This window comes from Moschus berezovskii, chromosome 3 (assembly GCF_049115385.1).
Source record: "Moschus berezovskii isolate FMDL1 chromosome 3, NW_MosBer_1.0, whole genome shotgun sequence".
NCBI classification, from domain to species: Eukaryota; Metazoa; Chordata; class Mammalia; order Artiodactyla; family Moschidae; genus Moschus; species Moschus berezovskii.
The window spans coordinates 126,964,464-126,981,543 of record NC_142462.1 but is presented as its reverse complement, the minus strand read 5'-3'; the positions used below and the strand labels follow the sequence as shown (position 1 = coordinate 126,981,543).

Genomic DNA, 17,080 nt, shown 5'->3' with positions numbered 1-17,080 from the left:
AATTTTTAGGATATACACACATATTCCTAATCGTTAAGAGCCAGTAATCCACTGCTTACTGACCTACCTAAACTCATACTAAGATTCTGTTCGTACACAGTTCACAGATTCACTCTGCAAGGGGTAAGTTTTGCTGTTCTGTAAAACATCTTTTTTTTTTTTTTCAGGGGCGGACACATCACATTAGCCCCCAGGCCCCACCAGAGGCTGTGCCACACACGCAGGAGGCACTGGGTCACTAAAGTCTCCACACAGCTCAGCTCCCTAACAGTCTGCTGACTGATTCTCCTCCAACATCTGCCTTTCTCACAAATGTGGACAAACGAACTGGCTGTGGATGGTTACCTCTATGGGAAAGTCCTCCATTTATGGACTCCCTAGAAGCTCACGAGAGGAGGTTGAAGTCTGTGGACAACTAAAGCATATGCTATTTTTAAGTGTCTAGAGAAACCAGTGATTTTACACTTTGGTGAATCTCATTTTGTTCACCAAGCCAAAATTTCTGGTGCATGTAGATGGCACTGAGATCTTTACTGAATAAAACAATCAACAGTAGACCAGGCATCTAAAAACTAAGTAGTTCTGAATGTGCTATGAAAAAAGCCTGTACTGTCAGGATACTAGGGTAGAGCCACTGTCAGTGCAATGATGCTGGATGCATCGGAAAACATTCTGCCATGCTGCAGAAATCAATAATTAGCTAGTACAAGCGCCCTAAAAGGAATGATGTCTATATATATGATGGACAATAAGGAGTACTGTCATACAATTTTTCTTTTGCAACCCAAAACTAAAAACATAGACGATCTAGACAGTAATTTTTATTTAAAATGAAGAACTTATACCAAAAGTAGGGTGTGCATGTTTTAAGGTATACACTGTATATGTATTTGGGTGATAAATATATAATACTGTAGTGATCCGATGATTTTTAAACTAGGAATTGAGAACATAAACATTTAGTCAATAAACACTGGCAAGTAATAAAAATTCTGTTTACTGCCATTTTGAGTAAGAGACTGATAACTCACACCTGACAATATTAGGTCACATAAAAACCCTGAAAACCCAAGTTCTAAACTTTTACTGCTCTTTCAAGAAAGAGTTTAAAGTAGGCCTGTCTTCCATCTACGGCTCAGAAACACAGGGAAGCAGTGTCACGAGCGCCTCTCCGTCTAGGCCTCTCTCGGGCCTCCCGAGATGACGCGGGGCCGTGTCTGGGGCTGCGCCCCTGCGGGTCTGGGCCGCACCTTGGGCTCCCCTTCCTCCACACGGGCCTCCTCACGTGCCCGCATCTCGCCAGCGCGGTGAGCAGCCCGACCCCGCCCTCGTGGGGAGCCGCAGCAGCGCCTCCTGTCCTAAGGCTGCCCAGGCCATGGAATTGCGCTCTTTTTCTTCGGTGTTAATCCGCCCTCACAGTGCTGTGGGAGCCCCACAGGGACACCGATCACCGAGCAGCCTCAGGACTAAAAAGACACTGAAGACGACGCGCACGGGGCAGGCAGGTGACGCGCACCGACCGAGTCCACGCGGGGCAAGACACAGGGAGGCTCAGGCAGGGCCGTGACGGGGGCCCAGCGTGCAGAGAGACGGCTGTCATCCGCTCCCACGGGTGGGCAGGCCTGAGCAAGCTCCAGAGGTACTCAGGTTCACAACACCACAGCAATTTATGCCCCCTGTAGTGACAAGTGACAGAAGAGACTTCAACAGCAATGTCCAAGGTGCTCTAGGCTCTTCATCGCCAGAGTCTCGGTGTCATTCACCAGGCTCTATCCAGGGAGGGTGGACAGAGCTGTTTTTTGAATGTCTCCCAGTTGACAAGAAGTACACTTGGGTCTGTTTCCCTCGATTGCCCTCAAAGTAAACATTACTGTTCTTACTGGTCACACACTGAGTGCTACCAGGACTTCCTGTCCTGTTGGGTCCAAAGCATGGACTTTACACGACCTCGTAGGCAGGAGCTTACTCTTAACATCCTACATAATAATTTTTAGCAGGGCTGGAAACAAAGGAACTGACCATCACTCAGTCACATCATTTTAAGTAAATGAAGGGTTACTGTAATACGCTGCTTTGACTTTTTTCTGAAAATCATGCTGAGGACTCAAGCCTTAAATATAAGTAACAAGTTTTCTTATTTCGTAAGAAAGACAGTGCTGCTTTTCTTCCAATTGAGAGAACAGTTATTTTCCTTCAAAACAGCACTATGAAAAGCTAGTTCTCAGGGGAAATTCTAAATCCCAGTTAACACTAGGAAACAGTCAGCCTACAAATTTCTAGGCTGTGGCCAGAAACGTATTTTCACATCTACTCTCACATAGACACAGAAGAGAAAAGGTGACTGTTCAGAACCAACCCAAATGGAACCCAGCCATCTATTGAGAAGTCTTCTACAACTTACACATAGAGTTAACAGCACTGAAAAGACATCCCAAAATTGTTAGTACTCAGTTACGTAAATTTAAAAATACTGTCAATTGAAACGAGGACTTTTAGAAACACACGGTCTTAATATAAGGAAATTACTAGTTACCTGTGCATGGCAGATTCCATCCAAAGAAAGGAAATCCACCTTGCAAATGAATTTCTCTAGGGCAGCACGGTTCCCTTTAAATCCCTTACACACTAGTGTGTTTAGACATCATCTTAAACTTCTTTTACTTCCTCCAGAACAGATGAGGAGAAAAGAGGTTCGGCCTGTCTTAGACCAAACTGAAAATATTTTGCTGGTTTTTTTCCACAAATGATTTATCTTTTAATGAATACTGTAAAAAGTGCCTTTTGAGAGTAGTTTTTCTTAAATATAAGACGCACTTCCTGAATTAAGTAAGCTTAAGGAATACTTTTTATCAGCTTCATCGTTACCCAAAAATGAGGTTTGTAGCCACCAACATTAGCAGAACAAATTTACTTATAACAAATGGCTTAAATGTATAGATAAAAATGCCGACTGATACTGTCAGGGCATCCTGCAGTTTGACAGATCAAATCTTATTTTCATTCTTAAATCCCATAAAGAAGTGATATCACTGACTTGCATTCACTGGTGAGCAAATTGATTAATCCCTCTCTATAGAAATCTCAACTCTTGATTACACCTATCAGACGTAAGCAGCATTATTCTAGAGTGACAACACTTGACAAATTCCCCAACCATTTTTCTCAGCCTTTGTGGCCCTGCTAGCTTGTATTAACCCTGATGAAAAATTAATTTTCCTTATCTTCTTCTAAACCCCAAAATCCAAATCCGCCAAACTGGCAACTCTTTCTGTAAAGGTATTATGAAAACCTCTAAAAGATTAATTGCGTGTCTTCAGGTGACATTAAATTAATTTCTGTACTCATGACAGACATGTGATACTCCACGCTGAGAAGACAGATAACATTGTCGGGACTCACGGAAGGACAGTGGTTGGGGTCCCAGGGCAGCCTCTTAAGAATCCTCCTGCCGATAAGACCTACTTCACTGTCACCGTGACGCTGCTGATCTGCAGCCCACAGACCTCACGGAACAGGTTCCTATTAACTACAACAATACCGGGCCGAGCCTGTGATCTTTAGAAAGCTCACTTGGAACCTGGACAATAAATGATCTGCACGCTATGCAAAGTTTCTCAACACCAATGCGTTTAAGGCTCTATTTTGTCTTTGAGACGACTGTTTAAAGGAGAAGAGAATAGAAATAACATTGTTCTCCAGGCTCCTGGGTCAATCCCCTAAACTGCTACAGTATGATACAAGGTGAGAACAATTCACACATGCAGTGTTCACCTAGTCTCTGCAATAAATCATCCTTACATACGGCAAGCACACAAAACATGTAAGCAGCGACTTAAACCTAAAACGTTTCCTAATTCCAGTAACCGGTCTATGTTGGCTGAACTGAAACAAAATCCGCTGAGATTACAGGCAGCACCCAAGGGCTTGGCTTCCTGGAGAAAGGAACAGGACCCAGCGGCAGGCACACCGGTCTCTCTAGGCGCTACCACAGCCCAGTGACCAAATGCTCCCACTCTCAACATTCTACCTTTCTGAGATGAGACAGGTTGAGAAATCGCTTAAAAGCAAAATTAACTGGCCTTTGGAGAAATAAAGCAAGATGCTGGCCCGACAAGGCAGCTCCAATTTCCCAGGACGGACAGCGGGGAAGGACCTCCTTCAGAGCACGGGGCGACTTCCCTGTGCAGAGGACCTGGCTCCCGCTCTTGCCAGCTGCTCGATGTGAGGACAGGGAAGGTACCCAGGTCACTGGAGGAAGCAGATTCCTTTTCTGTTGAAGAAGGTGGGTGAGCAAATCCTGATTCCTAATTACAGATGAACTACTGCTGATTTGCCCACTCATCTCACTTGGAAACACCATACGCATAAGAACACCTGTAAAGGAATGTGCAGACGTTCTGACTCACTAGGGCTGACTTCTGTCCTCTGAAGAACTACAGTCCACTCTGCCCAAATGAAGAGGCCACGTGTTCGGAATGAGTAAAAGGTCATGTCTCTAGAAGTTATCAGTTCTTCCCACTGAAATATTTCGAAGTTCTTAAAAATAAGTATTACCATACAGTGGCTTCTCCTCCGAGAAAAGTCTAGAATACTCATCTTACCAAACAAGTGACTGTTCAAGACACATGACCCGTTTTTCCTTGGGCCTGTGTTTCTGCCTTCCCACCACCTGTACTCACCAGCGCCTCTAACAGGGAGATGATCAGGAGACAGAAGAGACCACTCTGCCTACTGGAGAGGGGCGGACGGCAGGGTGAGGGGGACTGCAGTCAGCAAGCTGGGAGTCGGGCCACTCCCCCCTGCTCCGCTGCCCAGGCAGGGTGTCTCCTGGCTCTCCTCCCCGTGTCAGCATGGTTTCCCAAACTCGGCCTCCCAGAAGGGCTTCCCTATCACAAGCCCGCTGCAGTCCTGTCCTTGACTGCCTCGTTTCTGACTCACTTCCACCAGACCTGCTTTACCCTGGTCCTCTAGAATGTTCTCGGCTCCCGGGTACTGCGTGAAACCATAGCATCAAGTCGGCTTCTGCCAGAAACCATGGAGCTGGTCAGCTGAGCCCTCCAGCCCTAGTCGGGCAGTTGGCTGCGTGATGCAGTGACACCCGCAAGGTCAGACTTGCCCTGCCTCGGCCTGGGGGCTCCCTGAGAACAAGTCATCACCACCAACTCCCCAAACAGCACCCAAATGAGATGCGCGACACGATCCTACCTTGTAACTGGAGTAAAGGAGTGTGGGAGCAGACTATAAATCTCAGCATGAAAAGGCGGCCAGAAGAACAAACAGGGATTAATGCTACTTGTGGCCTTACCTTTGCTTACCAGAGAGGGCTTCCTTGGTGGCTCCACCTGTCAAGCAGACTGCATTTGATCCCTGGGTCAGGAAGATCCCTTGGTGGAGGAGATGGCAACCTACTCTGGCATTCTTGCCTGAGAATCCCATGGCCAGAGGAGCCTGCTACAGTCCATGGGTCACAGACAGCTGGCACTCCACCGAGCACGCGCACGCGCGCACACACACACCAACCTTGCTTACTAGCGCGCGCGCACACACACACACACCAACCTTGCTTACTAGCGCACGCACACACACACACACCAACCTTGCTTACTAGCATACACACACACACACACACACACACACACCCCAACCTTGCTTACTAGTGTCATCAACAGTAACACACACACACACACCCACCCCAACCTTGCTTACTAGTGTCATCAACAGTAACACACTAGCGTACACACACACACACACACACCCCAACCTTGCTTACTAGTGTCATCAACAGTAACACACACACACACACCCCAACCTTGCTTACTAGTGTCATCAACAGTAACACACACACACACACCCCAACCTTGCTTACCAGTGTCATCAACAGTTAATGTTACGTAACACATTTGAAACTGTACTACATTAAATTCAGAGACAAACAATGAACCAAGGAGGAAACCCAGCCTCAGTTAGGAGCACTGACTGGGACACAGCTCTGAGAGGGCAGAGGCTGCACCAGGAGCCCGGGCGTGTGCGTGTGGGCAGGGCAGAGAGAGAGACGGCACTGCGGGAGCAGCGGCCGGACCGTGGGACCACAGGGACCACAGGATCACGGGGATCACAGGGACCACGGGGCAGGGAGCGGGCGGGAGGCAGCGAGCGGGGCCGGTTCTACCTCTACCGGCGACTCCTCCTCAGACCTGAGTCCCCAGAGCTTGAACCAACACTGGTCTCTCTAGTAAATCTGGTACATCTTATACTATTTTTGCAATGTCTCTCAAATTGAGATTACATTTTATCAAAAAACGCCTCCACTCCACAAACAAGGATCAGGATTATACATACGTTACCTCCTCCACCACCTCTAAAGAAAACCTGACAATAACTTTCGTGGAAGAAGAAATCTACAAATGCAGGGCAACCCCCTGAAGCAAGAGCCCCACACAACCTGGGACCTTCTATGTGAAGCATTCTGACAGCCTTTGAAAAATAAAATGCCGTCTCCTGCCCAGACAGCTGGCTCTCCTGCTGAGGCGCTCGGTGCTTCTCTCCTCCTTCCGAGTGGTCAGCAGAACAAAGGGCTCCTCACTTAATTTGCTGGCAAATTCTTAAAATTTTCATTACCTCAATCAGAATAAAGCAGCTGAATTCCAAATTTCCTTTCACTTTCTTAAAGAACAGCCATGTCCGACTCTTTGCGACCCCACTGACTGTAGCCCACCAGGCTCCTCTGTCCTTGGGATTTCCCAGGCAAGATTTCCCAGGTCACCATTTCCTCCTCCAGTAAAAAACAATGGAAGAACACATTCTTCCTGCCCTTAACTAAAGGAAAAGTAGTAATACTTAGCATTCCTGAGCAACACAGGTAAGTACCTCAGTACTGGTGACACTGAGACCCCAGGCCTCAAAGTAACGCAGGGATTGACCAGCGCCCTGGGCTGGGCACAGGCACTCGCCTCCCCGTGACACTGAGACCCCAGGTCACAGAAGTAACGCAGGGACTGACCAGCGCCCTGGGCTGGGCACGGGCACTCGCCTCCCTGTGACACCGAGACCCTGGGTCACACTGGTGCTCATGAAGGCCAGGGGACCTGATACGCACACCTCACAGGTTCCCTGTTTCCCCTAACCTGAAGACAGAGCTGCAGGCCCAATGAAACTCCTGAATTTCACCTAGCACATGCTTGTTCTCTCCTTTTTCTGGTGTTTAATCACAAATCATGGCTGGGGATGACCACAGTAGGTTACACTGATCAGTCTGTATTTTTATATGTGCTCCGTTAGCACCTGAGGAGCTTTTCCGGACTATGTGCTGGTTATGAACAGTTATGACGGGAGGAGCGGCGTGCCACGGGGCTTACAGGATCTTAGCTCCCCGACCAGGGACTGAAGTGGGCCCTCAGCAGCAAGGGTGGAGTCCTCATCATTGGTCCACCAGGGGATGTCTGCAGTTATGATTTAACAAGATTGTTGGTTTCTGAGAATACTTAAAAGTAGCTTTCTGAGAAGTGAGCAAATGGAGAAGATTCCTATGTTTTAAGTAATAAAAATAGAACCATTTCATCAAATGAAATTCTTTTAAGTTGATTACAATATTCAGGGAGGCACACTAAATTTTAGAAGCAATAGTTGACAATATGTAACACTCTTTAAAAGCAGTGTTAATGTATTCCTTCTTAAGTCTCACCTTACAAATTCAGACAATAAAATATAAGTGGAGGAAAATGATAATTCAGAGAGATTTCATATGCCTCATAACAGAAGGTCTCTTTAAATTTCAAGTTCCCTTCATGATTTCAACCCAAAGTTTTAAATAAAAATCTGACCCACTCTGACTTACACAGAAATGTTCTAAGACATTTATAGCACAGAGCAAGTCACAGCCACCCTCCACCGGGGTACACCGTCACCCACTTCAATTCACCACACCAGGCTAGTAGCCATGTGGTTACCCAAAAACGTACCAGGCCACTCCACACTCACCCTCCAGCCCTGACACCACTCACCACTCAGGGTACTCTGCTGTACCTCCAAACACTTCCCAAAATTCTCAGGGCTGGTCGCCACCAACCAGGGTTGGCAAGCGACATGAAATATGATCACTCCCTTACTCTAGAAAGCCCCCTAAGGATGTCCTGAATCAACTCTGATTGCCATGCACTCACTGGAAACAGCAGACTGTTCTCCCTAACTTAGAGCTAAGGAACAGCTGGGGAAGGAACAGCAGAGACCGTTATTGTCAGTAACAGTGAAAAGCGCAGGTTCAGGGGCCTCGCTCCACCAGTTGGCAGCTGAGCGGCCCTGGGTGACTAATAACCTCCCCGAACACGCAACTCACTTAACTGTAAAAGGGAAATAACAGAGCTAACCTATAAGGCTGCTGTGAACACACGCTAAGCAGCAACTGTGCTTGATAAGCAGTATACTTGATAATACCTGATAAGCAGCAGCTGCCATTTATTATATGGCATAAAATCATGGAATGCATTTCTAGACGGGGCCTTAGGAGCACTCTGAACAGCAAATGGACATCTATACAGCGCCTCCTCTGTGTTAGAAAGGTCCCAGGGCAGTCAGTGCGAGACCGGCAGCAGCCGCGGGCGCTCACCCGCAGCCCTGCCACGGTCACCTCGGCCTGCCCTCGTGCACACACTGTGCGCTGACACACCACCCCGGGGACAAGAGCCCAATCTCCACGCTCCACACACACCCTCAGGACAGCCAACAGCACACACAACGCCAAGACCACCCTCAAAGAGAGTGAGGGACGGCTCTGCGAGCTTGCAACCCAGACCCCGACCCTGCTCACCTGACTGCGAGAGCCAACATCAAGAAAGACTCTTTGTTACCTCCTTCCCGAAAATGCTTCCCATGTCCATAATGCCTGAGCTCTAACAAAGAGGAACAATACAAAAGGACCAGAGAGTCTCCTTGGATGATCAACATGAATTAAAACCACTTTAAAGACAACATGATTAATGAAAGGGCAGACTGAAAAACCTAGTCTTAAGACACAGGCTCTTTCACCTTTCAAAAAACTCAATTTAATAAAATCCAAAGATAAATTATTTAATTAGAGGTAATGAAATATGGAAAATGATAAAAAGAGAAGTTCGTATTGATTCACCATTGCGTCACAGGTAAGCGCTCACCTAGAGAAACCTAATTTAAGTTGTAATATATTTTGAATTTGTATATCAGCATAAGACTGCCAAGAACATTCTGTTTTCTTAACAATTTTGTAGATGCATATTTTGACTGATCACCACCAGTGAGTAATTTCTAAACAGCTTTATGTAGCACGATAGTTCAGTGTCCTGTATGGAGACCAATGAATGCAAAGAATAATTTAATTAATATTTTAGATGCCAGTTTAGGTTAAAAAAAAGTGAAGTAAATAAAACTCTCTGAAGAGTAAATTTCTCTAGGAAATCTTATAAACAAAACACATATTTTTGTACTAACAGAAGGTGAAGGAGGCCTGGAGTCCAGCAAACACAACAACATGGACTGAATGACAACGAGAAGCTTTTATTAAACAAGCAATTACAAACCTGAAATGCATAAATAATATTCTCCATAGATACAACACACAAGTCGCTCCTCCCAGAGAGGAAGGCCCTGTGAGACCCTCAGCAGGGTGGCCAGTTCAGCCCCAGGCGCACAACACAGCGCAGCCCTGGGCCTCAACACCTCAGCCCCTGCAGGGGACACAGACCAGCAGGGGCAGAAGCAAGAGGGGGCTGAGAGCAGACTTAGCGTGTGAGCTGTCCCGTCTGCACAGTGGTCTGCTCTCCAACAAACAGCTCCTACCCCCCAAACACACACACACAGCAGCAGCCCCGGACACGAGGGGAACACTGTTCTTCTCCAGAGACACACACACAAGACCACTATCCTCTGAAAAGGCGGAAGTTGCCAGTATGAGGCATTACTGGAAAGAAAACTCTTAATTCACAGAATGTGTTTGTAGTTAACTTAAAACTTAAGCATTAAGAAGAGCTAAAAAACCACTTCAAAGTCTGGCAGATAACTACTTTCATGTAAAATTCCTCTGTTGTTTTCCTGTGTATTGTAAAATCACACAGCATGATTTTAGAATATGATCTAGGAAACGTATTGTTTTCCATCAGAGCAAAAGAGCAAATACTGAGGCAGATAAACTCTTGTGAAGACAAGGTGTTCACCAGCTGAAGACTGCCCGTAATAGCAGAGCCGGCCCCGCACCTCCTAGTCCCCCAAAGCCCAGGGTGCACTGGCCCACAGGACACCACGTGACTGCCCAGGCAGAAGGCCTGCCCCTGACCACGGCCGCAGGGCCCATCCGCTAAGCTCAGGCCTCCAGTAAACTGTGAGACACTGACAAAGGCTGTGATTAAAACAAGGCCAAACGCAAGAGGCCACAGAGGCGCTGGAGACTGGTGACACTTGGGTTTCACCCAGAGACAAAACAGTGACGCACAGGCCAGTCCCTTATCAACATCCTGAGTCCCAAAGACAGGAGGCAAGAAAAGACACTTTCTTACGGCATTTGAAACACTTCACGTCTTTAGCATACAGAGAAACAAAAGCAATGGAAACTCATCTAATTAAAGGGCTAAATGACTCCACACTCCTTCCACTTCCTAGTGGTTCTGCTTTCCCCAGACGGACTGAGAATTTGAGGTCCCTACAGGATTCCCAGGTGGCACTAGAGGTAAAGAACTTGCCTGCCGACGCAGGAGGCATAAGAGACATGAGTTTGATCCCTGGGTTGGAAAGATCCCCTAGAGGAGGGCATGGCAACCCACTCCAGTATTCTTGTCTGCAGAGTATCATGGACAGAGAAGCCTGGCCGGCTACAGTCCATGGGGTCACACAGAGTCGGACATGACTGAAGTAACTTAGCATGCACGCACTCTTCCTACTGTAAATATTCTGTGGTTAATTCATTACAATTAAAGCAAGAGATGGGCGAACCTTGTGTAATAAGTAAAGACTACACGGCAAGGCTAAGAAAGCACCAGGTGGCTCAGTGGTAAAGAGCCCGCCTGCAATGAAGAAGACACAGGTTCGATCCCTGAGTCAGAAGATCCCCTGGAGAAGGACATGACAACCCACTCCAGTATTCCTGCCTGGGGAATTTCATGGACCAAAGAGCCTGGCCGGCTATACAGTCCATGGGGTCACAGAGTCAGACATGACTGAGCGACTGAACAACAGCAGCATTCTATGCAGGTTGACTGGAGGATCTCTTGAAGCGGGGTCTATCTGCAGCCAGTCTGCTCGGTTTAAGCGCGGGGTTTATCCAGACTGTAAAGGCAGGCTGCTTCACTACAGACGCTCTAAGACAGGCACCGAGCTGAGGTCAGGAGAGGAGCAACATGCGCTCCACTTCTGAAGGATGCCGTGGGAAGATCCCCGTGATTTCACGTCAGGATTCTGGCGATCCTCTTTCTCCTCAAATGGGGCTGGGGGGATGGAGCAACCGGCCTGAACTGGAAGGCAGGAAATGGTATCTGGGAGAAAGCTGCTGAAAAGCAACACACTGTCCCCTCCCCACCCATAGGCACTCACTGAACCTAAAGCTACACGCAATAGATTATCTGGTTTGTGGTAAAGGAAATTAAATTTTTAAAACAAAATTGAGGATTCTATTATAAATTATCTACAAAGAGAAGTTAAAAATTCTACAAAACTCCTAAATCAGGACTTTAGGAATGTCACGCTGGTTTTCCACTAAGACTCAAAGAGCCCTGAAGCAGGGGTCCCAACGGGAAGCAGCATCTCAAGGACCCTCCCACAGGACTTCGGGGGACAGGGGCTGCCCACAGGACTGTAGAGGGTGACCTGACCCCCCCTTCACAGACTCTCTGGGAGCTGGGACACATTCGGAGAAACACAGAGTCTAAGAGGCCCTGGCGACCTCGTCAACTTACCCCGCCTGACAACTTAATCACCCTGACCTTGGAGCTGACGTGCGGCCCGTCTCCACCGCCGCTGTTGGCCCGGTGCATGACAGTCCTTTTGGCGCCAGGCTTGGCCTCCAGGGGCCGGCCCTGGAGGGATGCGGCTCGAGCGGCCTGCGAGGCGGGCGGCGGCCCCTCCCCGTCGGCGGGCTTCACCTGCAGGACTTTGTGCTGAGCTGGACTCTGAGGTATGGTTCTGGCCTGTCTCAAGTGTTTCAGTGGTTTCATCTGTTGTCCTGGATACTGTGTGTGAGCACCAGACGGCACAAAACTGGATGTTTTGGGTGGAACGTTTGCAACGGCCGCATCCTGGTTTTTTACGAGGAGTCTGTTTTTCACATTGGGTCTGACCGGAGGCCCCGGGAAGGGGAGCAGCGGGTTACCGTTGGCGGGCGGTGGGGCGGGCGTCTGCTCGCCGGGCGCAGTAGGGGCAGGCGGGGCGCAGAACTGCTGCTGCTGCTGCTGCTGCTGGGCCAGTCTCTCGAGCAGCTCCTTCTTCCGGGCGCCCGCCTGCTGCTGCCGCCGCAGCTCCTTCTGCTTTAGTATCTCTTCTCGCAGGCGCTTCTGCTCCTCTATCTTCAGGCGGTACAACCTCGTTTCTTCATCTTCATCAGGAAACTGAAAGCAGAAACATGCATGCTTTACTCTGGAGTACGAGGCGAGCTACAGTTCCAGTCTGTTTCAACAAACTTAAGAAAAGGCACTTTCTAAAAACCCTTTAATTCAGGATCTGAAAGAAACCATTTAAATCTGCCTATAGACTTTAAGTGGAACTCCTTCCCCGGGGGAGGGAAAAAAAATTTACACAGCTAAAGCTAATTTGGAAAATCTTATCAGAATATTAAAAATGAAATAATGTAAATTTCCACTCATTTACAACTTTAAATCAATTAAACTATTCATTTACGATATCAAAATATGTTTGAAATGGAAACTGCAACAGCAGGGAGGCCCTGCTGTCACACAGGTTTTATCTGGCTCTTCTCTGACGAACCAACAAAAGGTGGGGTGTAAATGACCTGAAAGGGCCTGATTAGAACTATTGATTTTTCGTACAGAATTTTCAGTCTGATCTCAAACTCATTTGTCACAGAATAATTGCTTATAATGAACAGCCAAGTCAATCTCTCTGACCTTGAACTCATGCACTCTCCTCAGAATCAAAATGCTGCCAATTGCAGTATTGGAATATTAATGGTATATAAGGGATGCCTTTAATATGCCAGCCTCAAACCACTCTAAGTCTATCAAAAGAATCTTTATAAAGTCCAATAATTTTCAAAAAAAAGCATTCAGAGAGGAAACTTTATTAGAAGTTAAACATGTTTAAAATTGTAATAATTTTCTTTCAAAAAAATCATAGATATCATCACTCACAGACCCTTTACAAGAGAATGTAATAGGGTTTAATCTACCCAGAATTCACTGTTAACAAATAAACCTTACAAGTTTGGAATTAAAAGACCAAAGCTTCCCTCATAGCTCACTTGATAAAGAAACTGGCTGCAGTGCAGAAGACCCGGGTTCCATCCCTGGGTTGGGAAGATCCCCTGGAAAAGGGAATAGCAACCCACTCCAGTATTCTGGTTTGGAGAATCCCATGGACAGAGGAGCCTGGCAGGCTACAGTTCCACGGGACTGCAAGAATAGGACACAACTGAGCGACCAAACCACAAGACTAAAACACCGCTGAAGAGTCGCTGGTGCCCCCAGGGCTCATGAACTGGACCTACAAGACACAGAACCGAGGCCTCATTACCTGCATCTCAGAAGCAATTCTGACCAACTCGGTCATCTAACTTCAAACAGCAAATCTGAAGCTAAATGAGGGCTACACAGAGCTGGAAGGGACATTAGGGGAAGACAGGAAAACAGACGTTCAAAAAGCCCAAGAGCCAGGTCATTCTGGGGCAACAGTTAACAGGTCCAGAGGGCCCACTGTTTCAAAGGCAGGACAGTTAACACCCACTTGGATTTTCCCCAAGGAATCAAAGACAGTTACGGTATGTTCAAGAACATAGGGAGAAACATTCCAAAACAGATTTGTCCTCATTATCAACTGGGTGAATATAAGAGAAATCACATTCACATTTACCCAAGCAAAACGAGAAGATTTTAAAAAGCAAAAAACAAACAAACAAACAAACAACCCCCATAAAAAACTGTACTCCTGGTCCCACTGCACTTACACTGTGGACACCTGCAAGTTCCACTTCATGCACAAAGTGCCCATTTTCCTCCAGAGAAGACATCTTCAGAAGCCTGCCTAAACCAACTGCTCTGGAAGGGACGGACAGATGTGCCCAACAGTACGCCTAAAAAGCCACTTTTCTCATTTTATTTAGCCTCTGTCATTATAAAAGTGTATGTGACCTCACTTTTCCGAGCCAAATCCATTTATACGTGAGGAACTACCTACATAAACTAAAAGCAAGATAAAACCATTAGCAAAGATTTCTAAACTATCCCAGTCCACTCTGCACATCTACAGTGTTTTTTCACATACTGATTTTAAAACCGTAATGCCACCCTTCTTCTAATAAGATGTTCTTAAATGTTAACTCAATATTTTTACTTTATATTTACACTTCTGATTTGGAAGTATTACCTTAACAGCTGCTACAATAATTTCTTAGAAGACAATCTAGTAAGAAACCACGACTTGCTTATATTCATACCTGAGGAAAGTCTCTGTGCCATTACTCTTTTATACAAGAAGTCGATTAACACTGTTAATACACAATGCTTATTTCTTACATTCTACACACTTCTATAAAATCAGTATAACTTTCACATATACAGGTCTTCTGCCATGTCTCTGACACATACACCCCACAGTGTGGGATTCGTGAGGTAACAGGCCCAGAGCCGCTCTGCCAGTGATGGCAGTGGGCTGTTGAGGGGTATGCCCTGGCCTGCACTACAGTGGACACCCAGGCTTTGCGAGAGCTGCATCACACAAGACACTGCGCAGTCTCAGTGTCTGTAATTCGAGGGGGAGCCCAGAGGGAACTCCACCTGCAGGGAGGCACGAGATAAGCGCACGCACTACTTGGACAGGAGACCAACGGACGGAAGAGGCTTGTCCCAGGAGGAAGCTAATAAATTTTACTAATGGAAAGAAACTTTCTAAAAATTTTAAGCTTCATGACTAATACTGCATTACTACTGAGCCACCTCTAAGCAAAACAAAACCAAGCAGTCAAAACTATACCAAATAACATCTCAATTGGAAATCACATAGAATACTGACGGGCATTTTTATTTATTCTTACATATTTATACCTACTTAGAAATCAGCAATAATATACACAATTCAAAACAAAATACTCCCACTCCCCATCTTATTTAAAGGTCCAAAGTAAAACTGGTCCTACCTTCTGGTAGTTCACAGTGTAGTTCTGGTAGTTCGCAGGAACGGAAGAGTGTATGTCAGGGGTCAGCTAACTAAGGTCCATGAGCCAAATTCGGCCTGGCACCAACTCTTCACACAGAGTGCTCACAGCACACAGCCGTGCCCATCCATGTAGGGACCGTCTATAACTGCTTCTGTGCTAAACCTGCAGAGCTGAGTCATTCTAAGAGACCATCCGGACTATAAAACCTGAAGTATTTATCATCTGGGCCTTTTAGAGGAGTAGCCTGCTAAGATTCCTGATATACATGGATTCTGCAACGTGTAACTGCAACTGTATAAGTACATAAACACAGTCTAAGACAGGTCCAGTGAGAATGAAACCATCTTCTATGAATATGGTGGTCAGGCTACAAGGAGGCGCTGGTGAAAACAACGTGGGAAGATTTTGGGAAGAACACACTGGATGCTAAGCATGTTCTAAGCAGGTAAGAAGTTCTTACCTAAGAGGTACAGGCTGATTATAAGATCTCCCTGTTTGAGACCAAGTATTATTTTTTAATTAAAAAGAAAAAAATGCCCCACCTCTGGTTCGGTCTTTGCTTCTTCTTTAGGCTGACCCACAGGGCTAAGCGGCTTGACTCTCCCTTCGGCCTTCCCTTGCGCGTTCCTGGGCCCCACCCCGGGCCTCGAGGGGGGAGACGTGCTCATGATGGGTTTCACTTGAGCCGCAGGTGTGGAGGAGCAGCGACTGGTGCTCATCTCTATAACGTGAGACGGCGCGATCGGTAATTCACGCAGATTACTGTTTCTCGGAGCAGTTGGCTGCATTTGCTGCATCGGTCGCTTGGTCACATTCTGAGAAGTAGTGTTCTGTCGCAGAAAGAAAGAAATTCTGATCACAACTGGAGACTCGGGAGACAAAACTGGGCACAGGAGATTAATCTGAGTGAGTGACCTCTCTTTTGGGAGGCGGACACTGCCCCGCTGGTAAACATTTTCTTCCTACATAAATGTCTCTTGCTCTAATGTAGCAGCACACCCTACAGCTAAGCCCTTGGGCTGGGAAAGGCACCATACTATCACCCAAAAATATTTTCTACAGTTACGCGTCAATCAATAACCTCATCTATCACTACAGAAATAGGCAGATACACCAAAGTTCTGTGCCAGAACAGGAGTTCCCAGAGTCAGCTGAGGACACAGGACACTCACGTGCCGCAGCCCCGGGCGTTGGGGGCACTGCATCCGGCTGCTGCTGGGCTGAGGCTGGGCCGCCGGCATGTGAGGCCTGAACTGGGGCTGAGCCACGGGCATCAGCGGCGGGGGCGGCACGGAGAGGTGGTGGTGGTGCTGCTGCGGCTGGTGCGGAGGTTGGTGCGGCGGGGGCGGCTGGAGCGGGGGCTGCAGCGGGGGCTGGAGCGGGGGCTGCTGCTGCGGCTGCGGCTGCGGCTGGTGTGGCGGGGGCAGCGGGGGGTGCAGCGGCCCCTTCCAGGCCAAAAGAGAGAGAGACGACTGTTTACCACGTGTGAACTAGTCACGCTCCAGTGAAGCCACTTTCCTAAAGACCCCAACACCAGAAGGAACTTCAAGTGGCACTAAAATTTCATTCTAGATGGTTGATGAAGGTGAATAATACCTTAAAGGGTAATAAGCCAAAAGCTACTATCTGGTATTTTACATTTGCTCTAAACCCTCAAATTCTGAAATTCCAGGAATGTATCCTAAGGAAATAACTGAGGAGGAAGGAAACACAACCTCAAGCACGTTCTCTGCAACACTG

General features: G+C 47.2%; 1 protein-coding gene across 7 annotated transcripts in view; it reads right to left on the bottom strand.

The window, feature by feature from the left end:
• Positions 1–17,080, bottom strand: part of RBM33 (RNA binding motif protein 33) — a 109,818-nt gene that overhangs the window by 16,416 nt on the left and 76,322 nt on the right. For 6 of the 7 annotated variants that reach the window (XM_055421633.2, XM_055421634.2, XM_055421638.2 and 3 more), the window contains 3 exons: positions 16,513–16,785; positions 15,883–16,170; positions 11,913–12,560 (listed from right to left, as the gene is read on the bottom strand). In XM_055421633.2, coding sequence (XP_055277608.1) covers positions 11,913–12,560; positions 15,883–16,170; positions 16,513–16,785 — 1,209 coding nt within the window. The remainder of the gene's footprint in view (positions 1–11,912; positions 12,561–15,882; positions 16,171–16,512; positions 16,786–17,080) is intronic. The other variant, XM_055421635.2, reaches the window with a different exon arrangement.